General features: G+C 59.9%; 1 protein-coding gene across 2 annotated transcripts in view; it reads left to right on the top strand.

Annotated features, from left to right (window-relative positions):
* The first annotated feature begins 1677 nt into the window (after nucleotides 1–1677).
* The window catches only part of SEPTIN9 (septin 9), a 151872-nt gene continuing 125549 nt past the window's right edge, over nucleotides 1678–28000 (top strand). Inside the window, exons 1-2 of one of the 2 annotated variants that reach the window (XM_084983705.1) lie at nucleotides 1678–1771; nucleotides 17336–17392. In XM_084983705.1, coding sequence (XP_084839831.1) covers nucleotides 1753–1771; nucleotides 17336–17392 — 76 coding nt within the window. In that variant the 5' untranslated portion in view covers nucleotides 1678–1752. Of the gene's footprint in view, nucleotides 1772–17335; nucleotides 17393–27390; nucleotides 27829–28000 lie in introns of those variants that run through there. The other variant, XM_084983706.1, reaches the window with a different exon arrangement.

Here is a 28000-nt window from a genome sequence, read left to right as displayed (position 1 = left end):
CCACAATGGGAACTCCTCCGTTAGACAGATTCTTGAGAGGTGGTTGGGCCTTGGGAACTCCAGGCATCAGTAATGGAGGTGCCATTGTCATATCTCCTGGCCAGACTCAGGGCAGAGCTCAGCCTTGTGGCTTGGCCAGAGCAAAATTGGCAGGACCTGGTACCAGTGGCGCTTGGTGGGGGTGGGGCTGCAGATATCCAGAATCCAAGGACAGCTGTCCACAGTTCATCTAGACTCCCCAGGCCTGTGGCTGCTCCTCCTCCCCAGGTCCCCAGATAAGGAGTTGGAGTTTGGCCCAGGTGGAGTCCAGCGGCCGGCCACTCTGGTCCAGTCAGCTCTAGCCAGGGCTTGAGGGTGGTCAGGTGGCGGGGCCGCTCCCTCTGCCGGGATGGCTGGACAGATTTTCGTTTAGAAGGGGAGCAGGTGGGACAAGCAAGCTGAGGGGACCACGTGTGCCTCTGTTCTCATAGAGGTTTCCTACACTCTGGCAGGGAATGAAAATGCTTCTTGGACCCCCAAGAAAAGTAAAGGCGAGGAGAAAAGGAAGAGGGTGTTTTGGTGATGATGTTTCTCCTGTGCGTTGTCTGGGTTATGGAGCAGAAGACAGCGCAGCCTCCTCGCTGAGAGTCTTCCTCCCCCGACTCCTTTCCTCATCCAGGGGCCTCGCTGCCCCTCCGTATCTCTCCCCGCAGGTTCTGGGATTCCTCGCGCCTCCGGCTCGGCCACGCCCTTCCCTCTGCCAGGAACAGCCCGCCGCCTCATCACCTAGGTTGCCGGGCAAATTCCTCCTCGTTCTTTAAAACCTTGTTTTGGACCCGCCTTAGTAAAACTCTGACTACCTTCTCTACAAAACTCGTCACTTCTCCCTCTGAACATTAAAAGAAAAAGGTTTTATTATGGAATATTTCTTTAGGGATACGAAAACAGAAAGAATGCTTCTGTACAATTTTTGCAGGGGAACGCACTCTGCTCGCTACCGGTACTACTCGGACGTAAAGACGCGGCTCCTTGTATCCGCCCTCCTGCAACCAGGCCCCGAGCCGCGCGCGGGGATGTTTCTCAGATGGAACAGCAGTTAGCATCTGGTTCTACGCCCCCATTTCCCAGGTCATCGAGGAGTCAGTGCAGCCTGCGCTCTCGATTGCGCTGCAGAGAAGTTGCGGGGCAGATAGGGTACCTCGCCTGCTCTGCCCTGGTCCACCAAGCCTGCCTCGGGCTTCCGACCCCCGTCTGTGCCCAGGCGCTCCGCCAGGCCCAGCGGCCGCTCCCTGCGCTCCTCCTCCCGCTGCCACCTGACGCGGCTCCGCCCCGCCCGGACTCCGGACTGGAAAGTGGCGACGACGCCCGGGAAGGAACCATTCGCGCCAGGGGGGTGTGGCGGCTGGCGACGGTCGCCACCTTGGCGACCCCCAGCCTGGGACAGCCTGCGTCGGGGCGGCAGCGCTGGGGCCGCAGAGACGCCCCCGGCTGAAGGGGACGAGGGCAGTACCAGGCGCGGGGCTGCCCCTCCGGGCCGGGCGTCGGGATGCGGCGCCCGCAGGGCTCGGCCAGGTGTGCGGTCGTGCGGGGCGGGGCTCGGCGCGCACCTCCACGGGGCGGGGCCTGGGCGGGGCCTGGGCGGGCCCGGCCCCCGCCCCTCCCCCTGCCCCCGCCCCACCCCTCCCCCTCCGGGCCCGGGATTAGCGACCTGGGAGCCCGCGTCCCGCGGCCTCGCCGCCACACTTTCCCGGGAGCGGCGGCCACGGCGGCACCATGAGGAAGTCGTACTCAGGTGGGCGCCGCGCCCGGAGCGGGGAGGGGACGGTGTCGCCGGGCGAGCCCTTCTCGCCCGAGCAGAGGCGGTCGCGGGTGGCCGAGCGGGTCCTCGAGGCGGGGACCCCGCGGGGCGCCGGGCTCCCAGGGCGGGCTTTGATGTGTGGCGCGTTCGCGCCGACCAGTTGACGCAGCTCCATCCCCGATCAGGATCACAGGGTCCTGAGGCGCTGCGTCCCTCCGGCAAACTTGGCTTTTTCTTTTGCTCCAAGTCGCCGCTCCAAGTCTTCGGGCCCGCGCGCCGGTCGGAGACCACTGGTGCCGGGGGAAGTCTGGGCGCTCGAACCCTCTGACCCCTGCATGGTTCGGCCCCGAATCTGACCGTGGCCGAGGGTCTCCTGCCTCTGTCTGTCGGCCACTGTCTCACTCAGGTGTCCGGAGCGGCCACCGTGGAGACGGCTGCCCTGGGCTGTGCAGCCCTCCTGCTCCACCTCCTTGCCGCCGGCACCTTCTCCGGAATTGCTGGCTTCCATGCGCCGAGGGTCGGGGGAGTTTCGGGAGCGTGTGCGTGTGTAGGTGTGGGTGAGAGCGGTCAGGGCGAGGATTTCCCTGGGATCAGCCCCCGGGACTGGTGGTCCAGGTCGCAGCATTCTTTCTTCAGGTGAACTCCTACCCAGTGGAGCACAGGAAGGTTCCCAAATGGGACACCCAGGCTTGGCAGCTCAGGCTCATGCTTTGGGTGTCAGGATGCCGTGGGTGTGCTGGCACCCAAACTCCGCTAGAGGCCTGGCCTTGAGCAGGTGGAGGGAGCCTGACCAGCTCTGGTCATGCACTCGGGATCCTCTCTAAGCGGTTTCCTCTTGGGTAGTCTGAAGTTCCATTTCACCGGTGGGTAGACTGAGGCCAAAACTTGGAAGGACAGGTTAAGGGTAATCGGGTCTGCATTCTTTTTTCTTCTGTCTCTTTCTCTCTTTTTGTTTCTTTGTGATCTTCCCCCAAAGGGTCTAGGCAGGACTCTCTGTCTTCCTCAGTCATCGAATAGTAAACGGCCTCTCTTCTGCTAACCCCGCAAAATTCCTCCTTGTGTTCCTCCCCTTAATCTATTTGGACATGAAGTGTTCTGCCAAGGACTCATGAATTAATTTTTCTTGATAAGAGGACAGAATCATGGTACTTCGTTGGACCTGAATAGGTCATTTGGGCCATCCCCCTGCTTTGGGGCCATTTTCCAGTCCCCTGTTTTCCGCATTCAGAAACCAAAACAAGTTATCAAGACTAACTCTTGTCTCAAAGAGGGTTTCTCAGAACTTTCCCTAAAATAGCCTTCTGGGTCAGTGGCTTAGATTAGAATTTCAACCTTCGCTCCCTGTGGCAAAGAGCATGCCCCTTAGACACCCTGAACACAGCTCCGTCTCAGGATTGTGGGCACGTGGATGTGGAGGTCGTGGTGGGGGAGGAGGGGTTTTCCAGGTGGCATATACTTGGGGCTTGGCGCGCGGCCTCCCTCCCTCCCCAACATGCTCCAAATGCTTGAGATGGTTGTGGGCATTGCTGCTGTGCGGCCCTTGCCCTGGGAGCTGCGGCTCAGTATGGCTTAGGGACACCAGTTGGCTCCTGTCCTTGGCTCCCCGAATTTTGTCTACTGCTGGTAGGTCTGACGGTGGGGATGATCGGGGTCCCCCCAGGTCATAGGTCCTTGGCCTTTTCCTGGGGGACTTTGAGACCCTCCTACGGAGATGCCAGAGGGCCTCCGAGGCCACCTGTGATGTCTTCTCCTCAACACCTGCTGCCTCCCCCCAGACAAAGGAAAAGGAAAGAAAAATGAAGGTTTTCAAAATAGGTGGGAGTAGAATTAGGTGGGCGTAGAATTTATGGGTGAGTAGGAACCACCGCCTCTGCGGTGTTTACCTGAAGGGGTGGGGCCCTAGAGGATGGGCCTGGGAGGGCTTGGACTTCTTCCAGCTGGTTCTCCTGGCAGTGGTCCAGGGGAGCTGGGTCGCTGTGTTGCACTTGCGTGGGGGGTCAGACTGGAGGGGCTGGACCATGTGCAGGGTGGGCCCTTGGCCCCCTTCTGAGGGGTTCCCTTCTCTTGGTGCCCCCACCCCTCTTCTGAGAAAGGGAAGGTGCTTTGTAGCAGTCAGACTGGCTCCTGTGTAGCATCAATGCCCAGAAATTAAGGAAAGCAGCAAAGTCTGAAAAAAATCCCCAGTGTCACGAATGCAAGGACAACCAACCAGGAAGCTTTTATTTTTCCCCTTGAGTGGGATTGTTGCTTCTGGACCCATTTATGGGCTCAGAAATAAATGGCATGATTATACTGTTCTCCGCAGAGCTAGCTCGAGAACTGCAGAGTCTCGAAAAGGGGGAAATTTTAAAAATGTGTCTCGGAGGATCCCGAGTGCCTTAGAGAAACATTCCCTGGACGTACATTACATGTCGGGCCTGTACGGCCAGGGCTCCGAGGGTACAAAGTCGTGGTCCTTGCTTGCTGGCCTGCAGTATCACTGGGGAGACAGGGTGCACGGGGGACCCTGGCTGGTTATCACACCCTGCTCCCCACCTGGTCAGTGCAGGCTCCAAGTGCTTCTGGGTGAATGCCCAGGCGGGAGCTTTCAGGGGGAGCTGAGATGGACCTCGCCTTGAAGGAGCAGCTTTGAGCAGGTGGAGAAGAAAATGAGTCCTTCTAGGTGGGGAAGAAGGCGAACGCCCAAGGGGGCTGCAAGATACCAGGTGGGTGCATGGGGCGGGCTCTGTCTGGCAGCTCAGGTTCCGCTCCAGGCTCTCCCGGGATGCACCCTACCGCCACGCCAACGGGGCAGGCTGGCACCATGGTTCCTGGAACCCATGGGCTCCTGGAACCAAATCATAGGCTGGCACCTCCTTACTGTGGGGCAAAGCAACTCGTTTGTTAAACAGGGACCTTGTTTGCTAATTTGCTGTGGAGATGACATGAGTTTGTGCATAAAAGGCTTGGAAGTGCCTGCTCTGTCTTCATAATCCTTATCAACAGTAGGAAGGATGAGGGGGCTGTGGCCTTTGTCAGGATTCCCCGGGGGGTTCTGGCACCCTCCCTACGCCTCCACTTTGGAGGCCAGGCTTTTACTGGGCCCCTTGGCATCAGAGCAGGCTGCTGCCAGAACCTCTCTGGTGTCCTGAATTTGGGGCTTCTGGCTGCACACTGGGTCACATGGCGTCTGCTTTTCAGTCGCCCTGGGCCCCTGGGAATTCTCAGGGGTGCGGGCACTTAGCTGAGGCCCGGGAGCCACAGAAGTGGGGAATAAATCCAGCCCCGGCTGACGCCTGAGGCTAATCCAACATCATACATCAGCTGTAGTTCAACTGACGAAAAATCAGTCCTGGGTGCACCTGGCAATTACTCTGAGATTCTTGGTGGCTTTCAGGAGGTCCCCCACGGGGTACCTGGCCTACCAAAGGTTAAAAAGCTCCTGTGTAGCGATGAGGCAGGCAGGGCGGAGGCCGCACCGGAGGAAGCAGGTTAGAGATTAGAGCGTGCCCTTGCCCACGCCCAGGCTCCGGGAAGGAGAGAGCACTGCACTAGCTAGCCCCAGGGGAGGGCGGGGAGGGAGGGTGCGAAGGCTGGTCCCTTCCCGCCCCTCCGCCCCCTCCTGCGCCTGTCCCCATCCCCAGTGGCTGTCGTGCCTCCGGCAGAGAGAAGGAGCCACCTCACCTTGCACAGTCAGGGCTCCCTTGGCCTCGTGCCCAGGGTCATGGACCCTGGTGGACCTTGAGCCCCCCGACCCCGAGGGCCCTGTCCTGGGGGAGCTGGTGGAGCCTGAGTCCTGGGGCCCGTCCCCTTCCTGGCCTGTTGCAGAGGAGGGAGGCCAGCTCGGGCCCCAGGGACTCACCTGCCTGCCTCCAGCGTGCCCCAGACCACAGCGGCCTGCCCATCAGCGTCGCCGTGGCCTGTGTGGAGGGATGCTGGGAGCAGAGTGCCTGTGCACCTGGCTACCCTCTGAGTCTGAGGTGGCCAGCTGTCTTTCTGAATACCCCCCCCCGCTTCCCCCCACCCCCGCTTCCCCTCCTCCCCCCCCCCCCCCCCCCGCACGCCCACCTGTGACCAGTTCAAAGTTCAAGCCAGGACGGTGCAGAAGGGACCTGGGATGGCTGCTCAGGAGCAGTGGTCTAGACTTGATGTCCAGGTGGAAGGGCAGGCTGGCTGTGTGCCCAAAGCTCCCAGGTGGGTCTCACCCGAGGGCCCAGGGACCCGGAGAGCGGGAAATGGGCACTGCCCATCCTCCACTCGGCCTCCTGGGCCACCCTCCTCTGAGACTCCCTGCCTATCCCGGGCCGGCGTGGGGGGACCTGGGGGTGGGACCTTGTTTCTGCACGCTCGGGCTCGGCAGTTTGCTTACGATGTACTTGATAAGCAGGCTTCAGCACACTCCAGCGCAGGGACCAGCCCGGGGCGCTGAGCGCAAGTTCCTGGGTGGATCCAGCTGGGCAGGCTTTCGGGGAAGGGGGCTGGAGAGAGGCCGGGGCCTGGGCGGGTGAGCTCTTGGGTGGGGAGGGAGGTGACAGGCTGGGCTCCCGCACCACCTCTTACTTTGGACACCCCAGTTCTGGGTGTTGCTGGGGGATTCGTGGGGAACGGGTGGGTGCCGGTGGCCGGGAACCCGCATGGAACAGCCCAGATCACAGCCCCCCACCCCTCCAGGAGGGACCTTGGTCAGAGTCCTAATGGCAGCTGCCAGAGGTTGCATGGTGCAGAAGCTCTGACCAAGGGAGTCTGTCCTGGTGAGCACAGGGCCCTGGGGTCGGGGTTCTGCAGTCAGCCTGGGACCGTGGGGCACTGAGCTGTGATGGGAGAACTGAAGGGTCCCCGAGGAGGGTGGGTGGGTCACCCCTGCCCCTTCCCTGTTGGGTCAGCTGTAACTGGCCCCAGGAACTCAGCCTGGAGGCCAAGTGCCCATGGTTTTGCTGCAGCAGCCACGCTGAGCTGAGGGTGGCAGTCTCCCCAGGGTTTCTGGGCTATTTTGAGTCTCCCTGTAGGTTCAGTCATTCATTGGAGAGGTGTCTGCCGGGCGCCACTGAGGGCATCCTTCTTGCCCCCTGGTGGCTGTCAGCCCCGCGCTGGAAGGGCGGCCTGGCCCCGAGTCTCCCGGTTGAGCGCGGCACTCTGCTCCAGCCCAGTTTCTCTCTGCCTTATCTCCCTGTGCCCGCCCGGGCCCAGGTCCATTTGCAGCGCGCGTGGCCGGTGGGGGGAGGCGGCTCCAGGCGTCCTGCTGTCAGTGGCCTCTTGGATGCTCTGCAACAACTGAGCTTTGTTCCGGGCCTAATCTGACCTGGTTCTACAAAGCGTGACTGCTGGGAGCCTGCAGGCATCTGGGACGGAAAAGGGGCGGCCACGGGGAGGGTAAGGTGATCCCAGGTCACCCAGTGGCCCTCGGACCCAGGCCTTCTGCCCTCAGTGTCTTCTTCCGGGTGAGGCTGGCTTTGTGCTGGGGGAGAGGAACCCTGAATGGCAGCCCGGGCCTGCCTGCGTGGGCCCCAGCTTCCCAAGGGGCCTGGGAAGTGCTGGGGGAGGCCCGCGGAGGGCCAGCTCATCCCCAGGCCCAGGGTTTCAGAGGTGGGGCTGGGGTCGGAGCCTTCCTCTCTCGTGAGGGATGGGCGCCATCGCCCTCTTCCTGGCCCTGGAGTGGCCTCCATCCTCCCAGGACTCTTACGGCGTGAGCGGTGGAGCCTCAGCTGTGGCTGGGCCCCTCTGAACACCGCCCCCCGCCGCCAAGGCTGTACCTGAGAACCAGGGAGCTGGCCACAGCCACCATAGAAGTCCCCAAGAGCCATGTCTGGGCCCCTCGTCCCCGCTGGGCCAGGCATGTTGGGGCAGCAGCGACTGCCCGCCCGAGCCGGGCATCATGCCCCGTGAGTGCGGTTACCAGAAAGGGCTGGGCAGCGGCGAGCTGGCAGGCAGCCTCGGGCTTGTCCTCCAGATCCATCTGATCCGCGTCCTGGGGCTTCCACAGCCTTCGCACGGACGGCGCCTCCTATTTCCACCAGGGTCGGGCCCCAGAGGTAGAATAATGCTCCTGAAACCCAAGCTGCTTGTAAGTGGGTTAAATCCAAGCCCTGTCACCTTCCAGCCTGAGGACTGGGCTGATCAACCTGGAGGGAGGTGGGAGTGGTTTGCGAAGCTCACAGGTGAATACGTGACTTTGCCTCCGTAGACACGGGGCCCAAGGTGTGTGTCCTGGGATGGGTGTTGGGTTGTGTGCAGAGGTGACCTAGTGTAGACACCACGGGGATGCCAGGTGGTGGACTAGCAGCCAAAGGCACCCAGTAGCAGCATCGCGGGGCTGGAGAGGAGGTGATGGCTCTCTAGCCCAAGTTAGGGTCCAAGGGCGAGGCTGACCCTCCGCTCTGGCGGCCCTGCCCTCTTGGGAGCTGGAACGGACACTTTAGCTGCTAGGCCTGGGCTGCGCTTTCTAAAGGAAACCTTTCGAAAATACCCCGTGTATATCTGGTCTTTCTCTTTTGCCTTTTTGTCGTCTTTAGAGTCCCCTGTGTTCATCACTTGCTACCAAGCAGTGTGAACAGGAAATTCGAGGGACAAACCCTCCCGTCCTGTCGGCTCCAGCCGGGCTTTTTTGTTCCCCACCGTACTTGTTGCCACACGCACAGGTCGTATCATCTGATTTCATTATCAAAGGTCCGTGATGTTTTTCCACCGAGTTGCACGGTCCCTACGTGAAAAGAGCGTTTTTAATTCTGCTCTTTCCACGTGACGTCAGATCCCCAGTGTGGATTTGCCTGATTACAGCCCGAGTGGCTCTTCTGGTGGTTCCCGAATTTGCTAGCCATCCTCACCCCAGAGCCGCTCCCCGGGCTGCTGATGTGGGTGCTTGTCCTTGGTGGGGTGCTCCCACGGCCCTGAATCCAGGTGCTGAATCCAGGTGCTTCGCTGCAGGTGGTACAGTAGCCGTGCTTATAGCTGGCCCGACACTGGAGGGTGTTACAGGCAATTCATTGAATAAGTTACCGCCCACAGTGACTCCCTTTCCCAGCATTCCTGGGATGGCCCCAAAAACTAAAGAAGTGTGTGTGTGGGTTCTGGGTTTTTTGTTTTGTTTGTTTTGTTTTGTTTTGTTTTTGCTTTTTAGGGCTGTACCCGCAGCATTTGGAGGTTCCCAGGCCAGGGGTCGAATCGGAGCTGTAGCTGCCGGCCTACACCACAGCCACAGCCACGCCAGACCCGATTGGTGTCGTGACCCACACCTCAGTTCACGGAGCGAGGCCAGGGATCGATCTCGCGTCCTTACAGATACTAGTCGGGTTCGTTACCACTGAGCTCCAATCGAATGTCTCAATACAGCATTTTTTATGAAGAGAAAATTGCCATTTGCCCTGATTATCAGCCTGCTTAGACCCACCAAGAAGTCCTGGGTTTCCTTGTTTAAAAGATCGGCCCCGCTGCCTCCGGTCCGTGACACTGCGCCCGGGCCAGTGTGGACCGAGGAGGGCTCCGCCCAGCCTCCCTCTCTCGTCATCTCTTCTCTGGTCCTTAGGGGATGCACCTGTACCCTGGGGGGTGTCCTTTGCTTCCCTGAGCTATAGCCTGAATGCCCTCGTCTTAGAATGGGCCACCTGCCCCAGGTGGCCAGCCACCTGCCCCGGCCATCAGTCATTCTGCTGCCTGGCTACAGAGGTTTCTTCTGGAACCCCCAGGCCCCCCAGGCCAGTCAGCAGTCCTGCCCATCTGGCCAACCCTCCATCATCTTCCTAGTTAATCAAAATTCAGTTTTTATTTTTGTTAGGATGCATGAAAAATTGTGACTTGACTTAGAGTTTGTGGTACTGCTGCAATTTCCCACAAGAATTCTAATAAATTCCATTTTAGAAAAGGAATCCCACCCAGAAAAAAAAAATAGCTAAGTGTGGGGGCATCCATTACCGCACGTGATGTGTTGGTGCATTTCTATTTGACCAGAGATACTTTCTGTTCTTTTTTTTTTTTTTTTTCTTTCTAGGGTTGCACCTGCAGCACATGGAAGTTCTCGGGCTAGGAGTCAAATCGCAGCTGCAGCTGCTGCCGACGGATGCCACAGCCACAGCAACTCAGGATCTGAACTGCATTTGCGACCTACACCACAGCTCATAGCAACACTGGATCCCTAACCTACTGAGCAGACCAGGGATCGAACCCACATCCTCACGGACACTGTGTCGGGTTCCTAACCCTCGGGAAACTCCAATACGTTCTGTTTTGAGCTGACGTGGAGAATTGAATTCTCTGCTTGCGACCTTACACCTGGTGATTGGAATACCTTCCCATAGACTGGCCTCTGGCTCCGTATGTTTCATGTCTTGCCCCCCCGCCCCCGCCCATACTTTCCAGCACCAGGCAGTGCAGGACATGCTTGTGTCTTGTCCCTTTGGGTTCTGCACAGGCGACAGATTTGGGAAAGCAGGTGGCAGCAGCACTCCTGGACTCGCCCGTGGGGACGGGCAGGCAGTCACCTAACCGCGCATGCAAATGACTGTGAACCACGCAAATATAACCCAACTAGCGCCCAACGAAGCGTCTTTGCCGTTCGGCGGCTCCTTAGCAGGAGCCCCCAGATGCCAGCAGCTCCTCTGCTGACACCTTAACACAGGAGAATGGGTGATGGGCAGGAACTCGGAGTAGGAAGAAGCAGCAGGCTTAGTGGATGGGGGCGGGGAATAGTTTCCACTTGGGGGAGCTTCCTGGTGGTCTGGTGTTTAGGATTTGGCGCTTTCATTTCTGCGGCCCGGGTTCAACCCCTCGTCTGGGCACTGAGATCCCACTTCTAGCTGCGGCATGTCTTGGCAAAAAAAAAAAATTCTGTTTTGCAAATTTTACAGAAACGTTGGCCCGTGGGAACATGGTCCTTCTCAGAGCCTCGGAAGGGAGGCACTTGAGCTGAGGGCCCTGGCGCTTGAGGGTCCTTAGCTTTGCGGAAACAACTAGAGGGCAGCCTCGGGGAGCTCCTGCCGAGCCCCATCAGAGGGTCAGAGGGTAGAAGGTGTGTCATGGGAGTCAGGGACCAGGGTCACCTGATGGGAGGCTGGGCAAAGGTGGACCTGCCCGGCAGGAGCTGCAGCCGCGGAACAGACAGAATCTGCCGCTGGAGAAACCTTCCCAGGCGGGGAAGCTGGGGGGAGACCTGCCTGGTCCTTCTCCCTGGCTCCCACCTTCCAGCCTCCTCCTAGTGGCCGAGTCCAGCCCCAGGGCTGCAGACCCCGACCCGAGAGACTCCGCCTGCAGAGGTCGCCTCTTCCGCCAGTGAAAGGAGACCCTGGGGTGGGGGGCAAGGAGTGGAGGGTACACTTATGCTTAGGACTACTTGTTGTTTATCTGAAATTCAGATTTAACTGCGTCATGTATTTTATATGGCAATGTCTTTTTAGGGCCACACATGCAGCACAAGGAAGTTCCCAGGCTGGGGGTCCAATCTGAGCTACAGCTGCCAGCCTACGCCACAGCCACAGCAACACGGGATTTGAGCTGCATCTGCGACCTACACCACCGCTCATGGCAAGGCTGCATCCTTAACCCTCTGAAGGACGCCAGCGGTCGAACCTGCATCCTCATGGTCAGATTGGTTAACCACTGAGCCACGACGGAAACTCCTGACAGTGTCTTTTATGTGAATGGGCCCTGAGTCCCCATGCCCAACTGGTGAACCGTCCAGGGTGGGGCTCTGTGGGTCCGAGGGCTGCACGGGTGTCACGTGATGGACTGGGCCTCAGGGATGCTGCCTAGTGTGGGTGGAGCCGAGCAGAGCCCCCTGCGCGCTGAGCCAAGCTGCCCCGCCTGTGAGCCAGACACCAGCGCTGGCTGCTCACCGGGCTGGGAGTGCCACCAAGAGGGCGGTCAGCTCACTCTTGGTCACCGATGTGTCCCCAGTTCCTCAAACAGCGCCTGAGGCAAAGGAGATGCTCCATGGTGTTTTCATGAGTCTGCATCATGGAGATGCAGAAACAGGCTCCGAAAGACTAAAAACTTGCCTGTTTTTAGATGCAGTGAGAGCTGGTGGTGGATTCTCGCCCTGGCCTCGCTCACTCACAGACCTCGCTCTCCCCGTGATGGGGCACTGCCTGCGGCCTGCAGCTGCACCCACCCTCACCCTCAGCGTCGGAGGCCAGAGCCCCCTTTGGGTTGGTGCTTTGTTGCGGGGCGGGCTGGGGGCTGGGAGCACCCCCTGCACTGGACAGAATGGCAGGACGGGAGTCAGAGAAGGGACCAGAGCCCCTGGCTTCATGGCCCCAAGCTTTGCTGAAAATGGAGCTTTCCGCAGTGTTTAGCTGAGCATGTCCACAGACAGAAGGGTTCCTAACCTGGCCGGTGAATGAATAATTGACCCAGCTGCGGGGCCCGGAAGGCGGAGCAAACCTGCCCCGAGCACCTGTTCAGGGCACACCTGTTCAGGGGACACCTGAGTGCAGCAGTGAAGCCCAAGGGCACAAGGTGGGAGAAGAGGAAGGGGGCTTATCTCCGTATCTCAGGTTCCTCTCTAGATAAGCCTGGAATGTGCCTTCCCTCCCAGGTGAAACCCTGACTTTGATCCAGCCCTTCACAGCTTTTGTGAGCAAAGGAGCCGGGGGCAGGGGCGGGGGCCCGCACTGGGGTCCTGGGGCTGCCGGAGAGGAGAGGCAGGTTTCTGGCCAACGTCCCGGGACCCTGTCCTTTCCTGAGAGACTCTCCTGAGTTTTAAGAAACGCGTGAGACTTGACTCTTTTCTGTAGAGAAGCTCTTGTCATGACTGAAATGGGTGCAGGCGTTTGCACAGCGCCGATGCCGGCGAAGCTCCCTCCTGAGAAAATGGTGCCTCTCTGGCTGGGAAGGACTGTCCAGCCCATTCGCTGTTGGCACAAGAGCAGAAGGGAGTGGGGGGGAGTGGGGGGGCGCAGGGCTGTGTCACCCTCCCGTGCAGACAGCCTGATTCCTGCTCTGCCCCCACCCCCCGCCCTTGGGATAGATGTCTGGGCTGTGTGGGACCCCAGGGAGTTGGGCACAGCCACCCTGACCGTGGTGGGACAGTGACGCTGCAACTCCAACAGGAGAAGGGGATGGTACTTGCTCTTCCTGTCAACGATGGAATAACAATCTCCTGACTGTGGAGTCTGTGCAGAGGCTCAGAGCCTCTCTGACCTTGTCTTGTACCACCTTCCATCATAAAAATTTGGTTGAAAGGAAGGAGGTCTCCCTTGTGACTGTGCCCTTCTGGCTCCTGCTCAGGGTCCCCAAGTTCTCTGCACAGGGGACACCCATGAGACAGGCATCCAGACCCTTAGACGTGGGGGCATTCACGGCCTGCCAGGCTGCTGTGCCCGGTGGAGCTCCGCCCGGCTGGTCTGTGGTGAAGGGGCAGGGAGGGTGCCAGGCTCTTTACCTGGAGGTGGGCTCTGCCATGAGGCTGCGCAGGGGGCTCCCTGCCCCGAATGCTGGTTCTATGAAGAAATGTTCCCCAGGCATCCGGGCTCTCCCCCCACCCCCGGATCGTCGCCGTTCTCTCTCCAGGACCGGGGGGCCCATCTCCGTGTCTGGCCGTCTTCGTTCCTGTCGGCAGTGCTGCACTGCCGCTCTCTTCGGGCCGCCGGCCGCCCGCGCATCCCCGCTTGGCGCCTTTGCCTGTCTCTTGCCTCCTCTCCTCTGAAAGTCCCGAGGCCCCGGTGTGTGAGACCTGGCTGGTGTGTGGGGGCCTGTCGGGGATCATTTGCGACATGGCCTTTGCCCTGGTCTGGGCCAGCACGGACACCAGGTGGGAGTTTCTGGCGGCCCCAAGTGTCGGGGGGACACCAGGATTCGGCGTCTGCCCCCTCATCCTGACTGTTCTCTCTGGATGGAGAAAACTTCCCACCTTCCTCCGATGGGCTGAGCGGTCCGGCTGGAAGCCCAGAGGGTTTTCAACTTCCCTCCACTGGGAGGGAGTCGCGTAGAACTTGGGGTAGCAGCGTCCCGGCTGGAATGTGCGCGGAGCCGCGGTTATAACTGACGTTTTGTTTAAAGGCATCAGCACAGGGCAGCCAAGCTTTGTCAGCTTCCCACTGTAGCTCCCTGGGTCCAGGCTGCATCCAATACGACAGTAATAACAGCAGTAGCAGCAGTAATAATAACTTATGCTCGTGGAGACTAATATACTAATAATGATAATATCTACTGTTTACTTGGTGCCAGGCACTGTGCTGAGTGCCCACAACGTGTGACCTCATTTAATCTAAGTCCCAGAGATGGAGTCCCCATTCTGCAGACGGGGACACTGAGACCTGGGAAGGAAGGTCATTGCCCTCGGCCCGCCGCACGCGCCTGCCGGGGTCTGGATCCCAGCCTCGTGCGTCTGACTGCAGGCTTTCCTGCCTCCCTGGCCTCTGAGAACACGAATAATTCAGTCTGGGTTGATGGCCGAACTCAAATTGTCTCCTCTCTTTCCTGGGATGTTTTATTTTAAAATCACACATAGATAACTCAGTTCTCAGCTGGAAGGACCGAGCCCACTACAAGTCCACCTCTCCGCTGATCTCAGATGCAGGCCTGAGCAGTTAGGTCCGGGCAACTGAACTTGAGCTGCTCATGGCCTTGGGGTGTTTCCCGCAGCCGCGGGAGGGGTAGTCCTAGGCAGGGCGCTTGTCAAGGTGCGGGAACCCCGGCGGCCGCTCCCTTTCTTTATTAAGGGAGCGGGCCTGGCATCTTCTTGTGCCAGGGGCTGCCTGGCACTAGCTGTGCATTTGGGGAAATCTGAAAAATAGACAGTGTGCATAAAATAAAACTCGGCCCGAGAAACCTGAGACTGCGGCTCTTTTCCTCGTGCCCGTGTCTCCACCGCCACCCGGTTTGGTTCTTGGGGATCAGACACCTGGGTTTGGGGTTTAACCTGAATGGACCGTCTTCATTTTTATCTTGGTCTGGAGGCCAGAGGCGGGGGCGGGGTGGGCGTCCAGCTGCCCCCCCGGGTGGCGTGGCCGGAAGTGGCTCGGTCCCCAAGAATGTGGTGCCTGTTCCTCCTCGCGGTATGGTTTCCATGTTGGGAAGTCATTGGGTTTATGGGCTCGGCTCCCTCCCCGACGCCACTTTCAGCCCAGATAGCTGACCTTTGAGTAGCTCACCATGTGTCTGTTCGGGGGAGGAGGACAGACGGTGACAGTTCTCCCGTGTCACCAAATGCAGTGCGGCTCCCGATTAGGCGTGTCGGCGGAGGTCCCCGCCGTCGTGGTATTGAGGCGAGCTGGGCTGGAGCTGGGGCCAAGCTGCCCACCTTCACTCCTGTGCCCTCCCAGCAGCCTGGGGAGCAGCACCTGTGCCCACCCCCTCCTCCCAGCCCCAGGCAGCCCGGCTGCTCTCCTGGTCTAAGGGGCTGTCAGTGCTGGGAGCCAGAAGCGGGCCCCTCCTGCGACCCCGCAGGTCTGAGGCCGTGCTCCAGCCAGCCTGTCCGGCAGGGTCGGCCTGGAATCAGCATTCTGGTTGGACTTACAAGGAAGGGTGGAGCTTCCATCACCCAGCGTGAGAGTCTTCCATGTCCATTGGGCGCCAAGGGAAGGATGCTCTCACCTCTGCTGTGCGAGGCTGGGGATTGGTCAGAATCCATCAGAGCAGCGGAGCCCACCGGAGAGACAGGGAGAATGAACTGGCTCCTGTAGTTACGGAGCCTGAGAAATCCCACCACCTGCCGTCTGCACGCTGGCCCCCAGGGAAGACAGGGGTGCTCCAGTCGAAGCCTGGGGCCTGGGAACCAGGGCAGCTGATGGTCGGCCCTGGAGCAGGAGACTGGCGCTCAACCCGGCGATGGGGCAGAGAGAGAGCTCTCCTATCCTCTGCCTTTTGCACTGCTCAGGCCTCAGGGGGTTGGAAGGCGCCCACCCACACTGGGGAGGTGGTTTGCTTTACCGAACCCACCGATCAGATGCTCACCTTCCCGGAAACACCCTCCCAGACACAGTCTGAGATAGTGTTTAGCCGAATATCTGGGCACCCGGTGATCCAGTTCAATTGACACATACAGTCAACCATCACTGTCACCATCGTGGCTGGGGTGGGGCTGGGGACTTGGTGGGAGATTCCTCATCTGTGAAATGGGGGTGGCGGCACCTGCTTCTTGGGGTTGTCATCTCGAGTGAGGGGGAGAAGGGGCAAAAGCTCATGGTTGTCATGGAGCCTGGGCATCGGAAGGGTTACGAGAGCCCAGTGTCCACCTGGCCCTCCTGAGGGTCAGCTTGGTCCCCCACCCCGTCCCGCCCCCGTCTCCTCGATGCCCCACCAGCCACTCCAGGCCCCGGTGCTCACCTCACATCAGAACCGCGTGCCGCATACCCCCTGGCAGCTTGTTAACATGGGTGTGAATTCAACTAAAATTGGGGCCACCTCCCAGAGGCCAAGGCTAAGTGGCAGGTATCCGTTGATAAATACCAGGCCCTGAAGGACAGACCTCGCCCGTCTTGTGGTCGCTGTTGAGTCACCCTGCAGACGTGGCGTGTGCGTGCGTGCGTGCGTCCTGGGGGAGCTGGGCAGGAGGACCAGGTCTGCAGGCCTCCCTGCTCGGGGCCCTGGAACCTTTCGAAACAAAGTGGACCGCATTCACTGCTGCTTGGTCATAGTTTAGGAATGGGTTTGTGGAGTGAATGCACAAGCAAGGAGATGTTACAGGAGCCTCGCTGGGGGGACGGCAGGGGAGGAGCCGGCGCCTCTGACCCCAGCACCCTGGGCACGTCAGATGATAGAGGCTGCAGGCAGGTGGCGGGGTCCCGCCCGCACCCTTCCTGTGCTGCAGGCTCTTTACCAGCTTCTCCAGGGAAGGCCTCCACTAGGCCAGCAGCCGTGTCCCTGGTTACCCAGGCGGCAGAGCCCGGAGCACTGTGACCTGGCAGCGCCAGGACGGCCGCCTGCCGCTCCCATGGTGCGCCTCCTGGAAACCTCTCGAGTCTGCTCAGCTTAGCACCTCAGTAGATCTGCTGCAGTTGAGACTTGCCTGCCCCGAGTCTCCCCAGGGATCGAGCGCTGGGCTGCGGGTGTGTGCGGGAGGCATGAGGCCGTGTTAATCCGGGGCTCTGTTCTTGCTCCCTCCTGGGGGGACGGGGAGAGAAGAGCTTGTCCTCCACCCTCCCCAGTCTGGCCGGGCTCCCCCGGCCTACAGACCCGGGGGCAGGGAAACCCCGATTCCAGGACAGCCAGACGTGGGTCATCCTCGGGCTGGCCCGCGCCCTCCCTGTGTCAGCACCTCTCCATCCCACAGACCCTCCTGGAGCCTGGCATGGAGGAGCCAAGCCTGGGTTTTGGAGTTTGATGAACTTGCTTTATTCTGGGCTCAACCCCTCAGAGCTGTGTGACCTCGGGCTGGTGCCTCGACCTCCCCGAGACTTGGCGCTCTTTTCTGCAAAATGGGTGGCAAGCGTTAGGTGGGAAACGTGTGTAGAGGGTTGGACCCGGTGCCTGGCCAGCAGCCAGATGGTGGCCGTTCCTGCAGGTGTTCCCTGGGAGGACGAGGGCCCCTGGCCCCGCAAGGGACAGGTTTCTGGCTCTGCAGCCCTGGCAGGAGCAGTGGTGAGGTTGTGCCCAGTATTATCCTTCCCCCGCTGGCCTTGCGTGACCTTTGCCTTCCGCCCCTGTCTTTAGGAGTCACGCGGACCTCCAGCGGCCGTCTCCGGAAGCTTGGTGACCCGACTGGCCCAGGTAAGTGGCTGGTTCAGCCTTGGCCCCCTTCGTCTGTGTGGGGCGGGAGGGACTGCCCACTGGCTCAGAAGCGACTCTCCAGGCGCAGGCCGGCCTGGGCAGGTGGGGTGGAGGGGCCCCGGGTTCGGCCTCTCCACCTCGGGGCCCCGGGCCCAGTCTGCCGCTTCTCCTGGCCCGGTGTGTCCGGCCTCCCAGACCTGACCCCAGGGGGGCCATCCCCAGAGCCTACCTTGTGTCTTGTTGTCACATCCAGTGGCCAAGCACAGGGGCTGGAGGATGTTGGCGCCCAGAGGGGGAAGGAGCTGCATCCCCCAGGCAATGACAGCAGTGCGTTGACGACAGGCTGGGGGCAGACCCTGGGCAGGACGGGCAGTGGGACGTGGTGGTGACATAGTGGCTGTTCTAGAAGGGGGTGCCCACCCGGAGCCCACACCCCACCTGCTAGACCAGCTTTGTCCAGGAAAACGTACTGTGTCAGTGGAAGCGTTCGTATCTGCCCCATCCAGGCGGGTCGCCCCCCGCCGCAGGTGACTGTTGAGCTCCTGAAGGGACATCGTTAAGTTTATTTTGTTCATTGACTTGCGTAGAGTTATTTATTTTTTGTGAATTTCTACTTAATATCTACACATGGCTGGTGGCTGTGAAATTGGTTCCAGACCATGCAGGGTCTCCAGGACCCCAGAATTTTGTACCCAGATGTTTCCAGGCCTCCTTCCCAGATGTCTCTGTTCCCCGGCAGTGGCCCCTGCCAGTGGGCTGGGCATCCCTAGGCAGCTCTTTGTGGGGAGTGGGGGAGGGTGGGGGTGACGGGAGGTGACGTGTGATGGCCAGGCTGGACGTCCACATGAGAGGGGAGGAGGCTCCTGCGGTGCTGGCCGGGCCCGAGGCCTCGGGGCGGTGGGTGATTCACGGTGGTTGAGGGGGAGCCCCGCCCCCTGCAGACCAGCCTGCACCGACCGCAGGGCTGCCCGGCTGCTGCTGGGCTCCTGCCGCTTTTCTTGGGGCCCCTCGTCCCTGCAGCTGTCTGCCTGTCCCTCTCGCCCCCTGGGCTGGGGCGAGGGGCCCTCAGCATGATGGGCAGGGAGGGCCTGCGCCCTGGGAGTGAGGTCTCCGTGCGCGGGCGCCTTGGGCCGCGTGGACACAGCCTCTGCTGGCCTTTGCCTCCCTGTGCTCAGAGGGCCAGTTCTGTGCCATCAGCACTTGGCGGCTGGGACCACGGATCCCCTTGGAAGCCTAAGGCATAATTTGCCCGAGCCCAGAGCTGCAAGCCGAGATGTGGGTTTCGCTGGGGCCCGCCTGCTGATACGCGAACTCCTCGCTCTGGGGAACTCTGCGGGCGCCAGCTCAGACACCCTTTCCTCCTCTTCCTGGCGCCCGAATGGAATCCCTGCCTCCCAGAGGTAGGACCTTGGTCCAGCCCCTCTGACCTCACAGAATCCCCTTCGGAGCCTCTGTCCATCCCCCAGCCCGCAGCCTGTCCTCTGTCACCCGCTCTGCCTCATCTCCCACGTCTGCGACCCTGCGCCCGGGTCTCCTCCCCAGAGGACAGAAGCCCACGTCGTGGTGCTTCCTCCTTTATTTCAGGTTTTCTCGAGGCTGCGGCTGGGACGGGGCCCCCAGAGAGAGAATTGCATGTATCTGCTGGCGTCCCCTGCAGAACCCAGATCGTAGCTTGCAGCTTCTGGCATGAGCCGGTCTGTCAGCTCAGACCACACCCACGGTCAGCCCTTTGAGCTGAGCTCAGTCACTTTCCTGTCTTCTTAAACCTCCCCCCCTCAAAAAAACCCCACGAAAACAGATTCCCTGGTGGCCTAGCAGTTAAGGATTTGGCGTCGTCACTGATGTGGCACAGGTTCTATCTCTAGCCTGGAAATTTCCGCATTCTACATGTGCAGCCAAAAAAAGAAAAAAAAAAAAGATATATAGGGGTTCCCCTATGGTGGAACGGGATCGGTGGCGTTTTGGGAGTGCTGGGATGGAGGTTTGAACCCCGGCTGGGTTGCTGTAGCTGTGGCTTAGGTCGAGACTGATCTCTGGCAGGGGAATTCCATATGCCACGGGGCTGCCAAAAAAGAAAACAAAAAGATATATAAAAAAAGTAAAGAATAGGCAGTTCCCATCGTGGCTCAGCAGAAACGAATCCACCTAGGAACCATGAGGTTGCAGGTTCGATCCCTGGCCTCGCTCAGTGGGTGAAGGATCCGGCGTTGTTGTGAGCTGTGGTGTAGGTCGAAGGTGTGGCTTGGATCCTGAGTTGCTGTGGCTGTGGTGTAGGCCAGTGGCTATAGCTCCGATTCGACCCCTAGCCTGGGAACCTCCTTGTGCCACTAGTGCGGCCCTAAAAAGACGAAAGACAAAAGACAAAAAAAAAAAAAGTAAAGAATAAACCATCTGGGGTTCCCATTGTGGCACAGCAAAAACGAATCCGACTAGGAACCATGAGGTTGTGGGTTCAATCCCTGGCCTCGCTCAGTGGGTTAAGGATCCAGCATTGTCATGAGATGTGGTGTACGTTGCAGACTCGGCTCAAATCTGGCGTTGCTGTGGCTGTGGTGTAGGCTGGCATCTTTAGCTCCAATTCGACCCCTAGCCTGGGAACCTCCGTATGCCGCGCTGCAGCCCTAAAAAGCAAAAAAAGAATAAAATGTCTCTACACCTGCTATCCTGCTTAAGAAATAAGGTGTTTCAGGGAGTTTCCTGGTGGTCTAGTGGTTAGAACTTTGGTGACTGGGTTCAATCCCTGCTCCCCCACATCAAGCCGCTGCTCGCTGTGGCCAAAAAAAAAAAAAAAAGAAGAAGAAGAAAAAGGTGTTACAGGTGTAGCCCAAGGGCCTGGGTGACCCTGTTCCCGCCAAGGTGAGCACCGGCTGAATTTAGACCTGTTCGCTGCTGGGCATGTCTATGCCATGTGCTGTGTGTCTGCAGACAACACACCGTCTGCGGCTGGCCACCAGCAGCATCGCGTCGTGTGACCCAGGGGAGTCTGCTGCTTCCCTTTGCTTTTTGATGAGTCAGGAGAACTTTGAAGTTTATTCCCGGGGACCGCCGGGGCTTAGTTCATTTATTTCGATGGCGGGCGGGCGGGCGGGGGTTCCTCCGCGTGGGGAGGCAGAGTTTTCTACGCCTCGGCCTGTCGCCGGAGGTCGGTGAAAGGTTTCCTGTGCACGTGTGTGCTCCCTGGGCAGAGGGGCTGGGCTGTGGGGGTGCTCGGCCATCCCAGGTGGCCTTCCGGTTAGTGCTCCCACACCCACCCACTTTCTGGGCGGCCGCCTCCCGGACCAGCCTCCCGCCGACCTTCGCCCGGGTTCCCACGGCGCTCACGGCATCCCCCCATCCGGCTGCTTTTCTCCTTCCTCACCTGCCTGCTGCCCAGCCCAGCCTGGCTGTCCCCTGGCCGGGATCCCCGGGGCCTTCTCCGCTGCCCTGACATCCGATGTGTGGCCAGGTCCTGGTTTTCCGCCTTCAGATGCTCTGGGGGTGGTGCTCGTCCCCAGCGCCCCCGTCCCTTCTGTAGTGGGTTCCGTAGGGCTTCCTGCGCCCCCCCATTCATATTCACGCAGAACCTCAGAAAGCGCCTTTATTTGGAAGTAGGGCTTTTACAGGTTAGTTAGGGGCCTCGAGTGTGGTCATACTGGAGTTAGGGTGGGCCGTCAGTCTGGTGGCTGGGGGCCTTACGAGAAGCAGGAGTTCCCATTGTGGCGCAGCAGAAATGAACCTGACTCGTATCCAAGAGGACCGGGGTTCAATCCCTGGCCTTGCTCTGTGGGTTAAGGATCCCGTGTTGCCATGAGCTGCAGTGTAGGTTGCAGACGTGGTTCGGATCCCGTGTTGCTGTGGCCGTAGTATAGGCTGGTGCCTGCAGCTCTGATTCGACACCTGGTCTGGGAACTTCCACATGCTGCAGGTGCAGCCCTAAAAAAAGCAAAAGAAAGAAAGAAGAGAAACAGACATGTAAAGATGGAGGGAGAAACTGGAGTGTGGTAGCCACAAGCCACAGGGCCCCGGTGCCTCCGGAAACTGGAAGAGGCAGGGCAGGATTTTTCCCAGAGCCTCTGGAGGGACCCCGGCCCTGCTGACACCTTGATTTTGGACTTGTGCCTCTGGAACTGTGAGAAAATCCCTTTCTGTTATTGTAAGGCACCGATTTGTGGGGATGTGTCACAGCAGCAGTAGGAAACCAGTGCCCCTTCCTGCGGGGACCGTGGTGGTTCCCCCACGCCACGCGCTCCCCAAGCGCTGCTGTCTGGGCTGTGTCCCTGCCCTGCGTGGTCCCGGCTGGTTTCCCTGTGGCCCCCTCCCACCCACCCCCTTCTGTCCCGGCTCACACACCCCTTCCTTAGGGCAGGAGCCCTGCTCCAGGCCTGGCTGCCCCCCCCCCCCCCAGTGAGATTTCAGCCCAGTGTCCTGTCCCTCAGCTGCACTCACTGTCTAACTGCCATCGTTCCCCGTGGACAGTAAGTGCCGGGGCTGGGGTGAGTCCCCCTCATGGCTGGCCATGTCTCACCCTGTCGCCGAGGGAGGAAGGGAGGGAGGGAGGGAGTGTCCTTCATGGGGGAACTGGCCCAGGAAGAGGCCGCCAGAGTCTTGGTCGCCATGCACCCGGCACCTGGGCCCCCACGGGCACCCCAGCTGGTGCCGACCCCCCCACCTTCATTTCTCTCCCACCTCAGCCTTACCGTCCACAAGGCACTCAGATGAGAAGTCTCAGTGTCGCCCTTGACCTCTGCCCCCCAGCACCTCCAGGTCACTAGGCTGCCGAGATCTTGTCCAGTCGCCCTCCCCCCACGTGGCCCATGGAGGGAACGCCCGTGTCCTCAGCCCCCGTGTCTCGCTCCTGCCCTCCCTTCCCGCCAGAGGCGCCTTCCTGTCCGGTCGGCATTCCAAGGTCTTTGGTAGGTTCCACCTGGCTGCGGCCATGGGTTCTTTAAACCAGATCTGGTCGTGGTCCTCCGACGTAAAGAACCCCGGCCTCCCTTCTCCCCCGAGGATGTTCTGTCAACGCAGTGCCACCCGGCCCCCGTTCCCCTGTCCCTGCACGGGTGGGTCGCGGCTCTGGAAGCCATGCTCGGTCCAGAGAAATCTGACCCAGCCTGTCAATCCCCTTAGCAGGTGGGCATTCGGGTTTTCTGCATCCTCCCCACCGGCAGGGCTGGGTGCTCTCATGGCACGTGGCGGGCAGCCGGCAAACTTGTCAAACGTGATAGAAGCTTGGGGGCATTGGTCAAAAAACAAGTTTAAAATAGAAACATCAGTTTTCTGTTGCCTTGACTTAGAAGTAGTTTTTCTCTTTGTTTGCCATCGGGGGTGCAATTTATGGAGAATGCTGGAGTTCCCATTGTGGCTCAATGGTAAGGAACCCGACTAGTATCCATGAGGACGCAGGTTTGATCCCTGGCTTCGCTCAGTGGGTTAAGGATCTGGCATTGCCATGAGCTGTGGTGTGGGTCGCAGATGCAGCTCGGATCTGGCGTGGCTGTGGCTGTGGCCGGCAGCTGCAGCTCCGATTAGACCCCTAGCCTGGGAGCTTCCCTATGTTGCAGGTGCGGCCCTGAAAAGAAAAGAAAATTAAGAAAAAGAAAAAAAAAGAGAGAGAGAGAGAGAGAGAAAGCAAGAAAGAAGGCCATGTTTCCAAGGAGGCAGAGGTGGAGGACAGGCAAACCTGGCCCACAGGGCAGCCGGGAGGCACAGCGGCTATTTACAGTTCAATTATTTCTTTAACGCAAATTGAAAACTCCGGTTCCGGGCAGCACGGGAACAGTGTAAGCTCTCCGCAGCCACACGTGGCGCCGTACTGGACCTGGCAGCTACGTAGCATTTGCCTCCGTGCAGAGGGTTTTGCTGGGCAGGGCTGGTCCGGATCATCTACACCCTGGATCCTCTAGGTTGTTGTGCGTCCGGCAAGCCTTCCCCGGCTGCCTACTGAGCAGGCGGGCTGTTGGCGTCCCAGCAGACACCAGCTCTTTGGGGGTTCTTCAGAATTCTGGAGAGTTTAAACGCAGGGGCCTTGGGGCAGATTCTACCAAGGACCCTGGTTCCATAAGGGACGGATGGCTGAGTGCAAGGACCGTTAGCCGTGGAATTTGGCCCCGTCTGGGCTGCTTGTCTCCCTTGTCTAGATTCCCTTCCACACTGACCTGGAAGAACTCCCAAAGCAACAGGCCGGCCCAGGCTGTTTGCACCAGTAAACCCTGCAGCCGTCCCAAGAGCACAGAGTAGCCGGATCGTATTTATTTAGGAACAGCCGAAACTTGAGGCACAATAAAAAGTGGAGCGAAGATTCCAGAGAGGAATGCAGCCGGCCCCAGGCCCGGAATTCGTCTTGCTCTGGGAGGTTGAAGGCGGCCAGACTGGGGCCGGCCCTGGAGGGTCTCGGCCGGCTGCCCGCTCTGCTGGCAGGTACAGTAGCAGTGGCTGCGGGAGGGTCAGCGGGCCGGGCCGGGGGAATGGAGCTGCTTTATTTTTAACTCAGGGAGGCAGACTTCGGGGCTTGAGTCTGGGGATGAGCAGGAAATGAAGGGAAAAGGCACTTTTTAAAGTGAGAGATAGGCGCCCGCTATAGCTGGAAGCTAATTGTAGACAAGTGGCAGGTACCTCTACCAGTCCTGAGGGGAGCGGGAGGTGGGAGGTGGCCCAAGATCCGAACCCAGAGCCCAGGAAAGTGTCCCCTTGGGTGATTCCTCTCCCCCCTCCTTCTCACAGGCCCCTCCCTGGAAGGCTCCAGGAACAAGGCTGTGCCCCTCTCGGCAACCCCTTCCTGGGTCCCCTGCTGCCTGGGTCAGAATCTCCTGGAGCTCTAGCCCCCTTTCTGTGCTGCTGGGCACCCCCCAACCCAGGCCTCCCTTGGAAGTCAGGGCTCACTGGGGTGGTCTCTTACTTTTGTGTCCCCCTACCAGCTGGATGCTTTGTGGACGGGGTGGGGCAGTGTCTTTAAAGATAAAGCAGGCCTCATTCTTCCTCCTTACCCTGCGCTGGGCCCTCCCGCTGGTGACAGCGACATCAAAAAGAAGGTGGGCCGGGAGTATGCAGATCACAGGTTCAGGTCTGTGTGTCGGGGGTGGGGGGGGGGAAGGACAGAGGTACTGCCTTTAGATCAGTCTGGAGGGGGCTGCTAGGCAGTGGTGCCCACCCCAGGATGTGGGCAGGCTGGGGTGGCTGGGAGCGGGGGCTTGCTGGCTGGCACAGCAGGGCTCCCCAAAGCTGGGGCCTGGGGGTTCCTGCACCTGCCTCCCCCTCCCCCGCCACCGCCCCGCCGAAGGCAGGTGTTGGTTCAGTTTGGAAAGTGCCGGGTTAAAAAGCCAGCCCCTCCCTGGAACCACTCCCTGGAACCACTCTCTGGTTTTCTGTGCTACGTGCGAAGAGCTGGACAAAGTTTTACAAAACCGCAGAGCTCTGCTGGAGGGAGGAGCCACGTGGGGAGCCCCCTTTGGGGACTCAGGCCAGGATTCAGTTGCCCCCTGAGTGGCCGGTGCTGGGGACACGGCGTGGACTCAGTGAACACTGCGGGTCGGCTGCGCCCTTCTCTCACTCTCCGGCTCACCCCGCCTCTGCGTCCAGCCTCGGCTCAGCTCATGAACTAACACGGCCAATGGGGGCTGCCAGGTTTTTGGTTTCAAATGATCCCCCGCTTGCGCCAGCATGCTTGGAGTTTTAGGCATGGTTGGGAATGGACATTGAGCCAGACTGTGCCGGGCTGGGGTGGGGGAGGGAAAGCCCAGGGTCAAAGCTGTGCTCAGCAGCTGCACCAACCACAGCAAGAAAATCCAGCGCCTGTGCAGCAGCCAGCGCCCGCGGGAGGTAGTCGGGGTGGCAGGCTCCTCGGCCTGGCCCAGCCTGCTGTCCTCCTCCCCACGCCCCCCATGGCCTGGCCTGGGTCTGCCAGCTCCTGGGGCCTTCCTGGACCTGCTCCCTGCAGCGGGAATTGGTACTGGGGAGTCCCCTATGGCATTAGAGGGGTTTCTTCTTTATACGTGTTCTATAGTTGCTAAATTTAATACACTGCATATATACTACATTTATAATCAGATAAGACAATAGGATTTTATTTTTTCGAAATCAGAAAAGAGGTTAAATCAGTCAAAACCCTTTCATGATTCCCATTGTTCTAACTCAGCGCCTGTCGGGGGTTGGTGGAATGCGATGTTTTAGAATGAAGTGAAATCATACAGGGGGGTCTGTGGTGCCTCTTGGAGAGTCCTGTGGCGGCTGTGACAAATGACCGCCACCTTGGTGGCTTAAATCAACAGAAATCTGTCCTCTCACAGTTCTGGAGGCCGGAAGTCTGAAGTCCAGGTCGCAGCAGGGCCTGTTCCCCCCCCAGAGGCTCTGGGGGAGAAGCTGTTCCCTGCCTCTTCCAGTTTCTGGGGGCCGCCCGCCTTCTGGGCTTGTGGCTTGTCACTCTAGTCTTCAAGGCCAGCATCTTCAGTCTCTCTGCTCTGTCTGTGCACCCCTCGTGTGTGTGTGTGTGGCGGGGGGATCTCCCTCTGCCCCCTCTTCGGAGATGGCGTTAAGGACCCAGGACAGTCTCATGATCCTTCATTTAATTCCACCTGCAACTGGACTCTTTCTCCACATAAGGTCGCGTTGACAGGTGCTGGGGTTAGGCGGTGAGAACTCTGGGGCCGTTATTCAGCCTCCCGCAGTGCCCCCAGAGCCCCTGGGTCCTCCTTGGCTGGATCTCTGTCCCCACCTTCCCTCGCAGCATAGGCAGCTGTCCTCCAGGCTCTGCTGGGGGTGGGGGTTGCTGTTTGGTGTCTCCCAGAAGGTGTCACCCCCACCTCCTCGCAGCTGCCCCGTACACACTCACAAGAAGATGCCATGCTACCTAGGAGATTGCTTTGGGGACTGAGCCTGGTCAAGAGGGGACAAGGACTTTGTGCCATCCAACAGAGAACTGTGCATGGGCCTCTTGTGACACAGCCCATGTGACTGTGGGGCGGGAGGGACTGCAAACTCAGAGGCCACCTGGGGGAGGGGCCGGCAAATAATGAAAATGAGTCAAGGGACTGTGGGAACCACAGCAAACCAGAAAACGTGGCTTCATCTAAAGGGGTAGCACCCTTCCAACCAGCCCGGTAGGCTCGTCCGGGCAGGAAGCTCCGTCCACGTGGCCGTATGCCCTCCCTTTCCCGAGAGAAGCGGAAAACCTGGAGCCCTCGGTGAAATTGCCCACGCGCCCGACTTTGGCACGAATGCGCGTTTTCTTTGAACAGGGTCAGGCGAAGAAAACCCGTTTCTGTGTCTCAGGCAGAGGGCTGCCAGTTTGAACCCTCGCGGTGAAGGAAGCTTAAAGACAGAGGGGATCCCCCCGACCCGCCCCCCCAGCCCAGCCCCCAGCCCAGCCCCCAGTCCTCACTCTGACCACGTGCTGGCCCCTCATGTCGCCAGGTGAACCGCGGGGAGCAGCACTGAGCCCCCAGCCTGGCCTGGCCCCGTGTCCCCGCCCAGAGAGGCGCTGAGTCTGGGGAAGTCGGTGGCAAAGGAGCTGCGCTCGCTCCCCGGGGACAGCTGGAGACTCACTGACTCATGAGCGTGTGGTAGGAATCTTCCAGGAAGTCTCCATCCCTCGCTCCCTCCACTTGGGCGGGACGGCCAGCTGCCTCTGTCACCGCGGCTGAAGGGACACCCGGGTGTCTGCAGGGGTGACTTCTCCGGGCTCATCCCCCTCAGGTGTCCTCCTGGCCGGTCCCCCGGCCGCCGGCCTGGGGTGCGGCTGCCCCTCCTTCCAGCCGGGTCGGAGTTGGGGTGACTGGCCGAGGTCGGGGGCGGGCAGGCAGCAACCAGGCTTTTTAAACCAAAGGAAATCGCCGCATCGCGGGGCGAGGGGGCGGGAGTGAAAGACTTCGCAAGTCGCCAGGAATTTGACTCTCTGAGCTGGTTTCCAAGAGGCTTAAGTGAAGCTTCTCCAAGTGGATATTAAAAAGGAGCAGCGAGAGGAGAGGAGCGCGGGGCGGAGGGGCTGGAGGGGGTGGAGAGAAGGCCGGAAGCCGCGCCGCACCTCTGGAGCCACCGCGCACAAAGCCCCGCCAGCCGGCGGTCCTCGCCCGCCCGGAGGACCCTGGAGCCCCCGGCGAGCTTTTCAAGGCCCACGTCCCGCCCGCGCTCCCGCCTCTCCTTCTCCTTCTTCTTCTTCCTTTTTTTTTTTTTTTTTTAAATTTTCTCTCCTTCGCTCCCTTTCCTCTCGATTCAAAGAGACAATGCTACTTCAGTTTGGAGCACAGACATATGATCAGCACATGGAAATGTGGTAATTTGGATGCATTCGTGATTGCAACAGATTGAAGAAATTAGACCAGACAAAGAGTGTTTTGGAGGAGGAGGCGGCAGAAGAGGGAGGGCGCCGGGGTGAGAAAGGGGAGGACGCCTCTGGAAGAGGGGACGCCGGGACTCCCGCCTGCTGCTAAATATACCCGGAGTGATGGAGAGAGACCGGATCACAGGTAGGCAAGCGGCCCTGCCCCTCCGCCAGCCCTTCCCCCAACTCACAGCTCTCTTTGCCCTTCGGGACTTCGGCACTCAGGGGTCTCTGACTCACTTTTGTGGGTATCTTTCTCTTTCTCTGACTCTCCGAGGTCCTGGGACCTAATGCCCGGAAGAGGATGCTTTGCTGAG

The sequence above is a fragment of the Sus scrofa genome, chromosome 12, assembly GCF_054392235.1.
Source record: "Sus scrofa isolate SSC_HxYL_T2T_F1_AM1 chromosome 12, Sscrofa_HxYL_maternal_Yorkshire_Landrace_v2.0, whole genome shotgun sequence".
NCBI classification, from domain to species: Eukaryota; Metazoa; Chordata; class Mammalia; order Artiodactyla; family Suidae; genus Sus; species Sus scrofa.
Note: the sequence above shows the minus strand (reverse complement) of the source record. Positions and strands in the feature narration are given on the sequence as shown.